The 16,170-nt window shown below is 43.2% G+C and overlaps 2 protein-coding genes across 6 annotated transcripts in view; one reads left to right on the forward strand and one right to left on the reverse strand.

Moving 5' to 3' along the window:
* The window catches only part of LOC135514034 (EMI domain-containing protein 1-like), a 97,986-nt gene extending 89,052 nt beyond the window's left edge, over positions 1 to 8,934 (forward strand). For 3 of the 5 annotated variants that reach the window (XM_064937171.1, XM_064937170.1, XM_064937173.1), the window contains 5 exons: positions 127 to 189; positions 301 to 345; positions 658 to 702; positions 3,859 to 3,949; positions 7,332 to 8,934. In XM_064937171.1, coding sequence (XP_064793243.1) covers positions 127 to 189; positions 301 to 345; positions 658 to 702; positions 3,859 to 3,949; positions 7,332 to 7,471 — 384 coding nt within the window. In that variant the 3' untranslated portion in view covers positions 7,472 to 8,934. Of the gene's footprint in view, positions 1 to 126; positions 190 to 300; positions 346 to 657; positions 703 to 3,593; positions 3,679 to 3,858; positions 3,950 to 7,331 lie in introns of all 5 variants that reach the window. The other 2 variants (XM_064937172.1, XM_064937175.1) reach the window with 1 other exon arrangement.
* On the reverse strand, positions 8,256 to 13,298 carry rhbdd3 (rhomboid domain containing 3). Its single transcript, XM_064937176.1, has 5 exons — positions 12,688 to 13,298; positions 12,206 to 12,589; positions 11,968 to 12,094; positions 11,547 to 11,792; positions 8,256 to 9,290 (listed from the first exon to the last, which is right to left on the reverse strand). The coding sequence occupies exons 1-5, from the start codon at positions 12,848 to 12,850 to the stop codon at positions 9,122 to 9,124; spliced, it is 1,089 nt and encodes a 362-aa protein (XP_064793248.1). The 5' UTR covers positions 12,851 to 13,298; the 3' UTR covers positions 8,256 to 9,121.
* Between the last annotated feature and the right edge of the window lie 2,872 nt (positions 13,299 to 16,170).

Genomic DNA, 16,170 nt, shown 5'->3' on the forward strand with positions numbered 1-16,170 from the left:
TATAGTGGGCAGTGTGTAATGGTGCAATGGAAATAATAATCATATGAGTGAGATTAGATCCACTTACTGTCCACTTTAACAAATGTGTATGTGTCTGTTTGAACCTTTTCACCTGTCTCTCTACAGGGGAAGTCGGGTGCCCCCGGGTTACAGGGCCCGGTGGGGCCAAAAGGAGAACGTGGGGAGAGAGTGAGTACCATGCACAGGCCAGGGCCCAACCACACCTAATTTTCCTCCCCATTCTTTCCATCACCTAGATAGAGAGACAAAACTCCCTCTAACTTGCCTCTGGCTTCCTAGGGTCCTCTGGGTTATCCAGGAGAGAGAGGTTTCAGAGGAGAGCCGGTAAGCCACCTACTTCCTGTCTAGCTGTGGCCCTAATGAGTGTGGCAAAAACCAACACGTCGCACCTGATTACACCATGGTCAACTATACAAACCAGTGATCTCACAAACTTGGAGAATGGGTTTTACTGCTGCTTTTTCATCAAAAGAAAGGGAGATACCTAGTCAGTTGTACAACTGAATGCATTCAACTGAAATGTGTCTTCCGCATTTAACCCAACCCCTCATAGTCAGTACTTTCATGCCAGTGATAACTACTTATAACTAGTTATCACTAGTGTGCCACTACTCTTGACTCAATGTTTCTATACAGGGAGTAGCAGGAGCCAAGGGAGAGCCAGGACAGAAAGGCCTGCCGGTAAGACCACCAGAGATGGGGCCGTAGCTCACCCTGTGCCTCACTGACTCTCACTGGGCTGTATAGGACCAGGAGCCAGGAGGGGAAATAGTGGCCCTTTCCCAATGTCTTTCCTTGATTCCTTGTGTCTTCTATCCTTGCGTCCTTCTCAAAACTCATAGGAGGAGAATGTCTAAGGGGAGGAACCTTGGGTCTTCTCCTCCAATGGGGTTTGATAAGGATGCGAGGAAAGAGGATGCCAGCAATTGAGAAAAACACATTGAGAAGTAGTCAATTTCCCCACTGTATGCTGTGTAGACAATTATTCTGTCTGTCTAATCACTTATTTTCCTTTGCCTCTATCTCATTTTACAAGAACAATCTAAATGTAAGGGATTTATGAACCAAGTCACCGCTTGGTCCTTTTTATGATCCATGTCCAATCACCACATTTACATATTTATTATTTTTATCAACTTTACTTTCCACTTATCTATATTGTTATTGGTGTTGTTCTGCAAATCGTCCTGCACTTGTTTTAAAAAGTACTCAATTACCCATAGTATGTCAGTTTGCGGCATGTGGGATTGTGGTTTTTGTTGTTTGTGTGGGTTCTGTTATGATGATGTGATTATTGTGTTTTTTTGGTCCTCGGGGTGTGCTGTGGGGTGCTGCCCCTTGTTGAAAACACTGTCCTACTCCTGTCTGACCCTAAAGCTGCCTGACTCCCTCTGCAAGCTACTGTCTCCATGGTTACCTTTCACAGTCACATTCTGAGCATCTGATGTTGGCATATACACACACACACACACACACACACACACACACACCTGCTGTTCCTACATCACGCATACTATTTGCTGATTGAGGTAAAGAAAATAGAATCTATAAGAATCTGTTGAGTGTCATGTAATACAGCATTGTAATGAGGATCAATATTTGGTCATGCCATGCTTTTACAAACACTTCTACCAATGATATAAATGATTCCAAGGATGACATGTTCATATGTCAAGTCAACTTGTGTACAGCACATACTGTTTATACATTGTATAAATTAACGTTGGTATGTGTGGAATGTATATGCCAAATCACTCCATATAGAGTTATTGTGGGAACCGTGGTGGTGGGTTAGTGCTGGGTGGACTGGGGTTGGAGATGTGAGTGGATACAGCTATCCTCCAGTGTCCCACAATGCATGGCTGCATGGTCCCATCCTTAGTTACTGCACTGTTTGCCATGTATCTCTTGCTTGCCAAACTCATATGTAAACGCTATAACTTAGTGTAACAATTCATCAATAACACAGGAACCAGGCAAGGTCACTCTAAATTGTATCTCAAACCAAAAATATATTTCTTATCTCCTCAATGGTCTCACAATAGCCCCGTTATCCTTTCAGCTCTAATCTGCTCCTCATCAATCAACCATGACTCAGAGGATCTTGTTATTGTGGAATCGTACAAACTGGACAAACACAAACACACTGGACATTAGTCTTTGATATGATTTATTGATATAGCTTAATGAAATCTTGCCTTTTGTTCCATAGAGGTTTGTCCTTTGCTCGTTAATCAGTTTATTTCTCCACCCAAGAGAAAAATACTCAGGCATCCATACTAACGTCATATTGTGCATGCATTCTTTATCAACTGTCACTGACATGATTGCTTTTGTCTGTTTTCTTTCTGTTTATTTTTTTCAATGTTTCATATTTATTTATTAGGGGTTGACTCATAAAGCCAGTGGGTCTTTCTTGACAAGTAGATATTGATCTGTTTCTCATTTTAAACAGACTCAATAAAAATAGTAAAGGTTTACTGGCTTTATTTGGTGAGCATGTTTAATACAGTGAGTGATGGATGGGCAGCTATTGTGAACTCAGCTCTAATAACCGTTATGTAGATACAGTATACTGAGACTTCAGAAGGTTATTTTCAACCTTTTTAGAAAATCCCTCTGAAATGCAACAGAAACTTGCCTGGCTGAATAGCTGCTCATCTTGATCAAGTCCAGAAGGAATGCAGATGGCATGGTCAAACCTGAAGCCCTGGACCGTCTCCTCCACTTCTGTTATGTCAACAACATGGGAATGTCCTGTGATGTGCATGCTGTTTTTGCACAGCATGGCAAAGATTGGCCTGGTATGGCAGCATGGCCAGAGATTGAGGGAGACAGAGAGATACAGGGGAGGGATAAGGTACAGATGTAGGATCTTAATTTGATCACTATTTTGTGGCTGAGAATCTTCCTGCACAGCAGGAAATGCAAACTTAGTGTATTCAAGGTTTAAAAAGGCTTCTAAAGTTTGTAATTTCCACTTTAAAATGTCAGACTTGATTTGCCCTAACGGAAAATGTATCAATCACTACAAAAAATGTTCATTCACATAATAATTCACACATTTCCTGTTGCTGAAGGAAAATGTTTCCCTGCTGTAACAAAGTGTCTCAAATTGTCAGGTCAACTCCCGCTCCACCTCTCTGGCACTCGTTGTCATCAGTTTATTCATTATTACACACACCTGCCACCATCGTTTCGCGCACCTGCGCCTCATGACACTAACCTAGACTCCATCACCTGTCTGATTACCTCCCCTATATTTGTCACTCCCTTTGGTTCTTTCCCTAGGCGCTATTGATCCTGTGTTATGTCTGTACGCTACTCGTGTTTCTTGTTTTGTTCCATGTTCGTTTATTTATTAAATTCACTCCCGGTACTTACTCTCGATTAGTAGCGTACACGTTACACAAATGAAGATCCTACATCTGTAAATGGTGCGGGGTGGGTGCGTGGACTGGTTTTAACCTTCTAACTGCTGTATTAGTTTGATAGAGAAAATTACTTGCACCTTGGCGAGCAATTTGTTTGGCTTGTGCTCCTTACCTTGACGGCTGTATCTATCTTCACAGGGGGACGGGATACATCAGATCAGAGAAGCGCTGAAGATCTTAGCTGAGAGGGTTTTAATCCTCGAGACTATGATCGGTATTCATGGTGAGTAGGAGGCCTGAGGAAGCAGGGTCAGCTTTAGGCAGGGGTCAGACGAGGCTGGGTGTCACCCCACCCTCCACTCCTGGACAGTGGGTATGGCCAGAGGCAGACAGCCCCAGGACCAGGCCTGGTGTGTCCACTCCCCACCCCTCACCCAGTCCCCTTGTCACTGTTCTCTGATAGGACATTAGTTTCAAGATGTTCCAAGACTTGCAGGCAGACCTGGAGCTTCTGGCTCGCAGGGTGACGCTGCTGGAGGCTATCATCTGGCCAGGTAACGCTGGTAACCATCCTCACCTCCAGGTCACACTAGTACATTATTTACTGCATTAGGCTTGCAAGAACCATATGAAAAATATATATTTTATGTCTGTTTTGATTTAAGAGTTGTTTGTGTAACTGGACTCGCATTAGTGGGCACCTACTAGTACAATCTTATTAATTCACTAAATAGCTGATGTAACTCAAAGATTTAGACTTGTCAAGATCACTTTCATAGTTAGGCACATCATAATGATGGATACAGTGCATTCTGAAAGTATTCAGACACCTTGACTTTTTCAAACTGTTGTTACATTACAGCTTTACTCTAAAATTGAAAAACAAATCCTCATCAATCTATACCCATACCTCACAATGACAAAGCAAAAACAAGTTTAGTAATGTTTGCAAATTTATTAAAAATAAAAAACATTTACATAAGTATTCAGACCCTTTCCTCAGTACTTTGAAGCACCTTTGGCAGTGATTACCTGCTCGAGTCGTCTTGGGTATTATGCTACAAGCTTGGCACACCTGTATTTGGGGAGTTTCTCCCATTCTTCTCTGCAGATCCTTTCAAGCTCTATCAGGTTGGATTGGGAGTGTCGCTGCACAGCTATTTTCAGGTCTCTACAGAGATGTTCGATTGAGCACCGGCTGGGCCACCCAAGGGCATTCAAAGACTTGTCCCAAAGCCACTCCTGTGTTGTCTTGGCTGCATGCTTAGGGTCATTGTCCTGTTGGAAGGTGAGCCTTCGTCCCGGTCTGAGGTCCTAAGTGCTCTGGAGCAGGTTTTCATCAAGGGTCTCTCTGTACTTTGCTCCGTTTATCTTTCCCTTGATCCTGCCTAGTTTCACAGTCCCTGCCGCTGAAAAACATCCCCACAGCATGATACTGCTGCCACCATGCTTCAGCGTCGGGTCGGTGCCAGGTTTCCTCCAGGCATGACACTTGGCATTCAAGCCAAAGAGTTCAATCTTGATTTCATCAGATCAGAGAATCTTGTTTCTCATGGTCTGAGAGTCTTTAGGTGACTTTTGGCAAACTCCAAGCGGGCTGTTATGTGCCTTTTACTGAGGAGTGGCTTCCGTCTGCCCACTCTACTATTAAGGCCTGATTAGTGGAGTACTGCAGAGGTGGTTGTCCTTCTGGAAGTGTCTCCCATCTCCACAGAGGAACTCTGGATCTCTGTCAAGGTGACCATCGGTTCTTGGTCACCTCCCTGACCAAGGCCCTTCTCCTTGATTGCTCAGTTTGGCCTGAGCGGCCAGCTCTAGGAAGAGTCTTTGTTGTTCCAAACTTATTCCATTTTAAGAATGATGGAGGCCACTGTGTTCTTGGGGACCTTCAATGCTGCAGAATTTTTTCGGTAAACCCTCCCCAGATCTGTGACTCAACACAATCCTGTCTCAGAGCTCTACGAACAATTCCTTCAACCTCATGGCTTGGTTTTTGCCCTGACATGCACTGTCAACTGTGGGACGTTATATAGACTGGTGTGTCCCTTTCCAAATCATGTCCAATCAATTGAATTTACTACAGGTGGACTCCAATCAAGTTGTAGAAACATCAAGGATAATCAATGGAAACAGGATGCACCTGAGCTCAATTTCATAGCAAAATGTATGTAAATAAGGTTTTTATGTTTTATACATTTGCAAACATTTCTAAACCTATTTTCGCTTTGTCATTATGGGGTATCTGCGTAGCCTGAGGAGAAAATGTATTTAATCAATTTTAGAATAGGGCTGTAATGTAACAAAATGTGGAAAAAGTCAAGGTCTCAATACTTTCCAAATGCACTGTATGGCAACATCATATAAACTCAGCAAAAAAAGAAACGTCCCTTTTTCAGGACCCTGTCCTTCAAATATAATTCGTAAAAATCCAAATAACTTCACAAATCTTCATTGTAAAGGGTTTAAACAATGTTTCCCATGCGTGTTCAATGAACCATAAACAACTAATGAACATGCAACTGTGGAACAGTCGTTAAGACACGAACAGCTTACAGACGGTAGGCAATTAAGGTCACCATTATGAAAACTTAGGCATTTCTACTGACTGGAAAAACACCAAAAGAAAGATGCCTTGGGTCCCTGCTCATCTGCATGAATGTGCCTTAGGCATGCTGCAAGGAGGCATGAGGACTGCAGATGTGGCCAGGGCAATAAATTGCAATGTCCATACTGTGAGACGCCTAAGACAGCACTACAGGGAGACAGGACGGACAGTTGATCGTCCTCGCAGAGGCAGACCACATGTAAAAACATCTGCACAGGATCGGTACATCCGAACATCACACCTGCGAGACAGGTACAGGATGGAAACAACAACTGCCCGAGTTACACCAGGAATGAAAGTACAATCCCTCCATCAGTGATCAGACTGTCCGCAATAGGCTGAGAGAGGCTGGACTGAGGGCTGGTAGGCCTGTTGTAAGGCAGGTCCTCACCAGACATCACCGGCAACAACGTCACTTATGGGCACAAACCCACCGTCGCTGGACCAGACAGGAGTGGCAAAAAGTGCTCTTCACTGACGAGTCGCGGTTTTGTCTCACCAGGGGTGATGGTCGGATTTGCATTTATCGTCGAAGGAATGAGCGTTACACTGAGGCCTGTACTCTGGAGCGGGATCGATTTGGAGGTGGAGGGTCTGTCATGGTCTGGGGCGTTGTGTCACAGCATCATTGGACTGAGCTTGTTGTCTTTGCAGGCATTCTCAACTCTGTGCATTACAGGGAAGACATCCTCCTCCCTCATGTGGTACCCTTCCTGCAGGCTCAACCTGACATGACCCTCCAGCATGACAATGCCACCAGCCATACTATTCGTTCTATGCGTGATTTCCTGCAAGACAGGAATGTCAGTGTTCTGCCATGGCCAGCGAAGAGCCTGGATCTCAATCCCATTGAGCACGTCTGGGACCTGTTGGATCGGAGGGTGAGGGCTAGGGCCATTCCGCCCAGAAATGTCCGGGACTCGCAGGTGCTTTGGTGGGTGTGGGGTAACATTTCACAGGAAGAACTGGCAAATCTGGTGCAATCCATGAGGAGGAGATGCACTGCAGGACTTAATGCAGATGGTGGCCAACCAGATATTGACTGTTACTTTTGATTTTGACCCCCCCTTTGTTCAGGGACACATTATTCCATTTCTGTTAGTCTCATGTCTGTGGAACTTGTTCAGTTTATGTCTCAGTTGTTGAATCTTATGTTCATACAAATATTTACACAAGTTTGCTGAAAATAAACACAGTTGACAGTGATAGGACATTTCTTTTTTTGCTGAGTTTAAATGCTTTATCATATGTAATAATGTGCTCTATTAACTATTTATGTCTCATATGTATGCATAGAGTAGCATGGCCCCAACTCTTTGTTTCTTCAACAGAGCCTGATCTAGGGTCCGGAGATGGTCAATACGGGACTGCGTCCCCAGGTGGTTTCTACAGGGATAAGCGAGCAGGAGCCGAACCCTATCGGCTCGTCTCCCCTCCTCTGTCCTCAGACACCAAGGTTCAGGGGAAGTAGCATTGTTCCCTGCTGCATCTCTGAGGATCACAGGCTGGGTTTAACTACCCCCTCCCTTAGGTCTCTCTGGCACTCTACTGATCCAGACCTTATCTGATACCCTCTGTGGACTGTACCATCAGACGAAAGGTGGGGGACACCTCAGGGAAGCTCCACTGGTGCTCCGGAGTCTGCCCACTTCCATTGGGAACCAGTACCAACCACCTTTACCCCAACATACACCTCCTCGTAGACCCATGGCTCCCCCTGTGTCCCATCCCTGTTCCCCCTGTGTCCCACCAATGTGGCTACAGCTAGGAAATATTTCAAGAAAATATCCTATAGACCCCTGGAAAACATGCAAACATTAAAAAGCTTGATATGTTAAATGGTGCTCAATCATCTGAAAACAATTCTGGACTATAAGGGTCATTGCAGGATAGTATAAATTGTGGCAAATTAAAGGAGGAATTAAGTGTAAAAGAAAAGACTGGCTCTGAGAATTTGTTTGGACTGTAACAATGTTGGGAATCTGTGGTTTACTTATTTAAATATATTGAGCATGTACAGACTAGACTGCAAGGCACACGTACACAAAAATAACTTCCTCTTATATTTCTTTTTTTTTGTTTCTATAATATTGTGTTACTCCTTGCTATGTAGTGCACTATAAAGATGAAGACATGGCACACCTTTCCTATTAAGATGTCAGTTAGTAGTACCATGTTATGGAAAGCATTGCTTATCAGTGCACAGAATTTGTCTTGGTGTCTGATAACCATCCCTTTAAATCAAACAAATCCAACAAGAAATTTAATGTATTTATTTTATTCACATTTTATTGGAGATTTGTTGGTGCACAAAAAAATGCAGTTATGTGTTTCTACACTCTTAGACAGTATTTGTTCTCAATGGCAGTGCTGGACTACAAAACTCATACCCATATAGCTAAGTATCTCCTTTACCAAAACTGATATGTGATCAAATTCCTGCATTTATTTCAAACCCCAAACTGCAGCTCCTGCATAAACGGGCAGTAGTTCACTTATTTTAAACCCACAAGCTAAAGCAATGACATCTCTAAGAACCCCCATTCATGGGACAGGTGTATCTTTCTCCTACAACAGCTTCAGTCCTACGCACACACACAACACAGTAGTACAGGACCTGTTGATGCAACTTGAATACATTTTTGTGTAACTTTGTACCACTATTACATTCTTATACTTAGACTGATTTCTCTGTCACAGTAAAAAAAAACTTATTCTTTGATAATTTGTTTCTTTATCTTATAATACAAATTTTGTGAATTATTTAAAAAAAGATAAATAGAAGCTTATTGTTTTGTATGCTGATATACAGTATGTAACATCATATGTATTTTCCATTTTGGGCATATTTGATATTGCTTGCTAATGTGTTATTGTGCTAAAATAATCTTCTAGATGGTTTTTATAATAAATAATTGTTTTGCTTTTTTAACAGGCCAATTGTTATTTTTTTCATAATGACATTAATTTGGGTACTCATCTTTTCCTTTTAGCCCACAAGGTACATTCAGCTCAGCAAAGTTCAGCTCAGCAAAACTCAACAAAATATCAATATCATCATGCTAAATCACACCTTCTGTTCCAAGGTCCAGTTGGTCACCATGTGCTGATCTGACAGGCCTCAGGTATTTCTTGGTGGCAGGGGGATCTTCCCTTTGGATGTCATCACAGCCTCCTCCCCAACTCTGTCATCAATGAGCAGGGAGATGGCACCATCTAGCTGTCGAGTTGCAGCCAGTGCCACCACAGCTTTATCTGTAGGAAACCCCATCTTCTCCAGTTGCTGAAGCCTGAGAGGGGAAAATAATGTAAAAAATAAATAAATACATATACCGTACCAGTCAAAAGTTAACACACCTACTCATTCAAGGGTTTTTCTTTATTTTTACTATTTTCTACATTGTAGAATAATAGTAAAGCCATCAAAATGATTAAATAACACATCTGGAATCATGTAGTTACCAAAGAATGTTAAACAAATATCTTATATTTTTGATTATTCAAAATACCCACCCTTTGTCTTGACAGTTTTGCACACTCTTGGCATTCTCTCAATTAACAGATGTGCCTTGTTAAACATTTATTTGTGGAATTTCTTTCCTTCTTAATGCATTTGACCCAATCAGTTGTGTTGTGACAAGGAAGGGGGGTATACAGAAGATAGCCCTATTTGGACCATATTATGGCAAGAACAGCTCAAATAAGCAAAGAGAAATGACAGTCCATCATTACTTTAAGACATGAAGGTCAGTCAACCCAGAACATTTCAAGAACTATGAACGTTTCTTCAAGTGCAGTCACAATAACCATCAAGCGCTATGATGAAATTGGCTCTCATGAGGACCGCCACAGGAAAGGAAGACCCAGAGCTACCTCTGCTGCAGAGGATAAGTTCATTAGAGTTACCAGCCTCAGAAATCGGCACCTCAGATTGCAACCCAAACTAATTCTTCACAGAGTTCAAGTAACAGACACATCTCAACATCAACTGTTCAGAGGAGACTGCGTGAATCAGGCCTTCATGGTCGAATTGCTGCAAAGAAACCACTACTAAAGGACACCAATGAGAGGAAGAGACTGATTGGGTGAAGAAACACAAGCAATGGACATCTGTCCTCAGGCTGATGAGTCCAAATTTTAGATTTTTAGTTCCAACTGCTGTGTCTTTGTGAGACGCAGAGTAGGTGAACGGATGAACTCAGCATGTGATTCCTACTGTGAAGCATGGAGGAGGTGGTGTGATGGTGCTTTGCTGGTGACACTGTCTGTGATTTATTTAGAATTCAAGGCACACATAACCACCATGGCTACCACAGCATTCTGGCATCCCATCTAGTTTGCGCTTAGTGGTACTATCATTTGTTTCTCAACAGGACAATGATCCAAAACACACCTCCAGGCTGTATAGGCTCTATTTAACCAATAAAGAGACTGATGGAGTAAGGCATCAGATGACCTGGCCTCCACAATCACCCAACCTCAAACCAATTGAGATGGTTTGGGATGAGTTGGACCGCAGAGTGAAGGAAAAGCAGCCAACAAGTACTCAGCATATGTGGGAACTCCTTCAAGACTGTTGGAAAAGCATTCCAGGTGAAGCTGGTTGTGAGAATACCAAGTGTGCAAAGCTGTCATCAAGGCAAAGGGTGGCTACTTTGAAGAATCACAAATATAAAATATATGTTTTTAAAAATTTTGGTTACTACATGATTCCATATGAGTTATTTCATAGTTTTAATGTCTTCACTATTATTTCTGTAGAAAATAGTTTTAAAAAATATAGAAAAACCCTTGAATGAGTATGTGTGTCCAAACTTTAGACTGGTACTGTATGTTTTGCTCAGAATGTATTTTCTTTGATGATACATTTGATCACAGCTTGCATTTGGCCAGAATCAAAGTTAAGCATTATATGACAAATTACAAAAATGATTCTTAAAAAAATATAGTACATACACTGAGTGTACAAAACATTGCTCTTTATGCCTCTCGAGTGGCACGGAAGTCTAAGGCACTACATCGCATTGCTTGAGGCGTCACCACAGACCCGGGTTCAATCCCAGGCTGTGTTGGGAGACCCATGAGGTCCCAGGCTGTGTTGCAGCCGGCCGGGAGACCCATGCTCATGGGAGACCCATGAGGCGGCGCACAATTGTCCCAGCGTCGTCCAGGTTAGGGAAGGGTTATGATAAGTGCCTTTGAAAGGATTATGATAGTAGGTGACAGGCAAACCGGTTTGAGTGTGTCAAGAACTAACACTGCTGGGTTTTTCACGCTCAACAGTTTCCCATGTGCATCAAGAATGGTCATCCAGCCAACTTGACACAACTGTGTGAAGCATTGGAATCATCATGGGCCAACATCCCTGTGGAATGCTTTCAACACCTTGTAGAGTCCATGCCCTGACAAATTGAAGCTGTTCTGTGGGCAAAAGGTTGTGCAGCTCAATATTAGGAATGTGTTCCTAATGTTTTGTACACTCAGTGTATAGGCTGCCACAAATGTGATCTTCTATACTAGTAAATGTCAGAGTAAACCTGACTGACCTCAGAAAGGATACTGAGGACTTTGGCACCTCAACTTTGGTCCCTGGTTCCTCAGGAGCATCCTGTAAGGAGGCCAATATCCCCGCCCTCAGCATCTGCTCCTCCAATAACTGGGCCTCTGACACTGCTGCAGACCCGTCCAGCAGCCAATGAGGAACAGACGCTAACCAAGGCTGTGGGTTCACGGGTGGAAAGTCCTCCATGGGGGATCTGTTAGAGGGAGCTACCTGAGGGAATGGCCCAGATCTGTAACAAACAAAGTCTCATTGTTTCATTTCACTTTGTCCTGCATTCACTGTACAACTCTGCACATGTGACTATTAAATTCTCTCATCTCACTCATGCCACCAACTCCATTCCCAGAATAGGTAGTAGTAAATCAGACTTCAACAAGCTACTGTAACTCATGAGTTGTTCTCACCTCTGTGAGGTGTTATAGGTGGGAAGCCTTAGCCTGGAGTAGTAAGGAACATAGGCCCAATCAGGGAGGAAGTTAAAAATCCCTATATTCTCTATTTTCTGCAAAACCCCAATAAAGGATGGACGATCTTTAAACAAAGTTAAGGTACATAATCACAGAATGTAAAATATATGTCAGAGACAATGGGGTCAAAAACACTTTCCAATAATTTGTTGTATTTTTTGGCAGAGAAGGATACAGTTGTGTCCTATCAGTATGGCACAGAAGTGGAGCAGGCCCGGTGTGCTTGGAAGCAACACCAAATTGAGGAGTAAGAGAAGCCAGGGCAGGAACCAAACTGGTACACATCTGAGCAGCTTCCTTTGGGTCACCTGACGACACTGGGCTGTAAACAGAGCCAGTTGAGTGGCAGAGGAACCACAAACACGACTAGCCTCATCCCCACTGATGAAGAGTAGGATGGCATACAGTGGAGGCAGGAGAGCTATAGAGAGGAGTGAGAGGGCAAGAAAAGCCACTGTGCCCCAGCGTCGCTCCTGGCATGGTCCAAGCAACAGCAGGAGAATTGCGTTGTAGAGAAGAGAGGGCAGCTCCTCATGACTAAAGGCATAGAGTGACAGATCTGTGTGCGAGAGAGGGAAGTTTCATTTCTATTTTCTATTCAGGGGTAACAAATCAAATTCCATACCTGCTTTACTCTGTGTCTGGCAGATTACCTACCTCGGCACCCTGGGTACTGTCCACCTGGGCCTAAACTCAGACTGGCTGGAATACCACCAAGCCACATCAGCCCCATCAGAGTTAACAGAAACGTTGTTCCAAGAAAGAATCCCGGACGATTCGAGCCAAACCAAAACCATATTGAGCAAATGCGGTCAACCATTGTAGCGGACTTACTAGTGCTCGTCGTAGAAGCACTGTAGTAAGCTCTCTAATCAAACACTTTCCCCATTCAAACGATATTCAGGACACACGAAGTTCTAATATGTTTTATGTCCAATAAAGACAATGGCACATATTTGACTTGAATATTTCTAAATATGACAACGCCATCTTCGCTTTATAACTGAAAAATATTCGCTTCATTAACTGACTGACAATATTCAAAATAAGATTGCACGACGTATCAGAAAGCGAGCATGATAGCAGCGAGAGGATTCCTACTTGTCCAAGTGTGTTTGTCCAAGGGTCGAAAGATGTACAATAAGTGTAAGATACTTCAATGACATTCAGTATTTCGTTTTTCGTGTTAAAATTCATAAAACATGAACACTCAAGTATTTCCCGAGCCGATAGAAAATGTGCCACTTTGCAATGTATCAACACTTCCTGTTTACGTTCTTGGACGAGTTCATTCACGACTACCTTAACGTAAAACCTCCTATTAAATCGATTTATTATCATTGACTATATGCGGAAAATATTTGTGGGGTGTTTCTGTAATTATTTGATTCATGAAATGTTTCTGCACCCTGATTTTGTAAATGTGTTGGTACCCACTGAAATATGGTGTATGCCAGAGACAGATTGTACCATATCTCAGTGGATTACCACAGCCACAAAGTCTTACCCCCCTTATTTCTACAATGTATTTGATTAAAATCAGATTTCCATCCTAGCCCTAGCCACACTGCTAAAAGTATGCCTAACCTTAAATTAAGGGGGAAAAAGTTTTCGTTTTCATGAATTTGTTTCGATATAGACCATGTTGACTTTGTGACTGTGGTAACTAGTGAAAACTAGTGAAAACCAAGTGAAAACCTTCTAGTCGGACTTAAAAATAAAAACGATTCGTTCAGTCATTCCTATGGGGAAAATGAATTGGGAAAGAATCGGTTGGGTTGCAAAGTAGGATTTTGGCATAAACGCCGAAAATAAGTTCTGAGGTTAACACAGGTTTAGGATATATTGGATATAGGGTATCTATGCAGTGCCTAGCTCCACTCATATTCCACAAGCGCTCTCTTTTGATGATTTCTGTAACCGTAATAGCCTTGGTTTCATGCATGTTAACATTAGAAGCCTCTTCCCTAAGTTTGTTTTATTCACTGCTTTAGCACACTCTGCCATCCCGGATGTTCTAGCCGTGTCTGAATCCTGGTTTAGGAAGACCACCAAAAATTCTGAACTACAACATTTTCACACAAGATATAACGGCCAAAGGGGGCGGTGTTGCAATCTACTGCAAAGATAGCCTGCAGAGTTCTGTCCTACTATCCAGGTCTGTATCCAAACAATTTGAACTTCTACTTTTAAAAATCCACCTCTCTAAAAACAAGTCTCTCACCGTTGCCGCCTGCTATAAACCACCCTCTGCCCCCAGCTGTGCTCTGGACACCATATGTGAACTGATTGCCCCCCATCTATCTTCAGAGCTCGTGCTGCTAGGCAACCTAAACTGGAACATGCTTAGCACCCCAGCCATCCTACAATCTAAGCTTGATGCCCTCAATCTCACACAAATTATCAATGAACCTACCAGGTACCACCCCAAAGCCGTAAACACGGGAACCCTCATAGATATCATCCTAACCAACTTGCCCTCTAAATACAACTCTGCTGTTTTCAAACAAGATCTCAGCGATCACTGCCTCATTGCCTGCATCCGTAATGGGTCAGTGGTCAAACGACCTCCACTCATCACTGTCAAACGCTCCCTGAAACACTTCAGCGAGCAGGTCTTTCTAATCGACCTGGCTGGGGTATCCTGGAAGGATATTGATCTCATCCCGTCAGTAGAGGATGCCTGGTTATTTAAAAAAAATGCTTTCCAAAAGATTGTAAAGCAGCTGCAGTCATCCCCCTCTTCAAAGGGGGGGACAGTCTTGACCCAAACTGCTACAGACCTATATCTATCCTACCCTGCCTTTCTAAGGTATTCGAAAGCCAAGTCAACAAACAGATTACCGACCATTTTGAATCCCACCATACCTTCTCCGCTATGCCATCTGGTTTCAGAGCTGGTCATGGGTGCACCTCAGCCACGCTCAAGGTCCTAAACAATATCTTAACCTCCATCGATAAGAAACAATACTGTGCAGCCGTATTCATTGATCTGGCCAAGGCTTTCGACTCTGTCAATCACCACATCCTCATCGGCAGACTCAATAGCCTTGGTTTCTCAAATGATTGCCTCGCCTGGTTCACCAACTACTTCTCTGATAGGGCCTCTGTCAGTCTCTATGGGGGTGCCACAGGGTTCAATTCCTGGACCGACTCTCTTCTCTGTATACATCAATGATGTCGCTCTTGCTGCTGGTGAGTCTCTGATCCACCTCTACGCAGACGATACCATTCTGTATACTTCTGGCCCTTCTTTGGACACTTGTTAACAACCCTCCAGATGAGCTTCAATACCATACAACTCTCCTTCCATGGCCTCCAACTGCTCTTAAATACAAGTAAAACTAAATGCATGCTCTTCAACCGATCCCTGCCTGCACCTGCCCGCCCGCCCAACATCACTACTCTGGACGGTTCTGACTTAGAATATGTGGACAACTAAAAATACCTAGGTGTCTGGTTAGACTGTAAACTCTCCTTCCAGACTCACATCAAACATCTCCAATCCAAAGATAAATCTAGAATTGGCTTCCTATTTCGCAACAAAGCATCCTTCACTCATGCTGCCAAACATACCCTTGTAAAACTGACCATCCTACCGATCCTCGACTTCGGCGATGTCATTTACGAAATAGCCTCCAATACCGTACTCAATAAATTAGATGCAGTCTATCACAGTGCATTCCGTTTTGTCACCAAAGCCCCATATACTACCCACCACTGCGACCTGTATGGTCTCGTTGGCTGGCCCTCGCTTCATACTCGTTGCCAAACCCACTGGCTCCAGGTCAACTACAAGACCCTGCTAGGTAAAGTCCCCCCTTATCTCAGCTCGCTGGTCACCATAGCAGCACCCACCTGTAGCATGCGCTCCAGCAGGTATATCATTTTGGTCACCCCCAAAACCAATTCTTCCTTTGGCCACCTCTCCTTCCAGTTCTCTGCTGCCAATGACTGGAACGAACTACAAAAATCTCTGAAATTGGAAACACTTATCTCCCTCACTAGCTTTAAACACCAGCTGTCAGAGCAGCTCACAGATTACGACACCTGTACATAGCCCATCTATAATTTAGCCCAAACCACTACCCCCTACTGTATTTATTTATTTATTTAGCTCCTTTGCACCCCGATATTTCT

This window comes from Oncorhynchus masou, chromosome 25, assembly GCF_036934945.1.
Source record: "Oncorhynchus masou masou isolate Uvic2021 chromosome 25, UVic_Omas_1.1, whole genome shotgun sequence".
Classification (NCBI taxonomy): domain Eukaryota; kingdom Metazoa; phylum Chordata; class Actinopteri; order Salmoniformes; family Salmonidae; genus Oncorhynchus; species Oncorhynchus masou.

Coding starts and splice junctions, on each gene's coding strand:
- rhbdd3 (XM_064937176.1), bottom strand. CDS start 12,850: ATGGTTGACCGCATTTGCTCAATATGGTTTTGGTTTGGCTCGAATCGT. Junction 12,095..12,205: donor CATACTGATAGGACACAACT/GTATCCTTCTCT, acceptor CTTTGTTTAAAG/ATCGTCCATCCTTTATTGGG. Junction 11,793..11,967: donor ACCTATAACACCTCACAGAG/GTGAGAACAACT, acceptor TGTTTGTTACAG/ATCTGGGCCATTCCCTCAGG.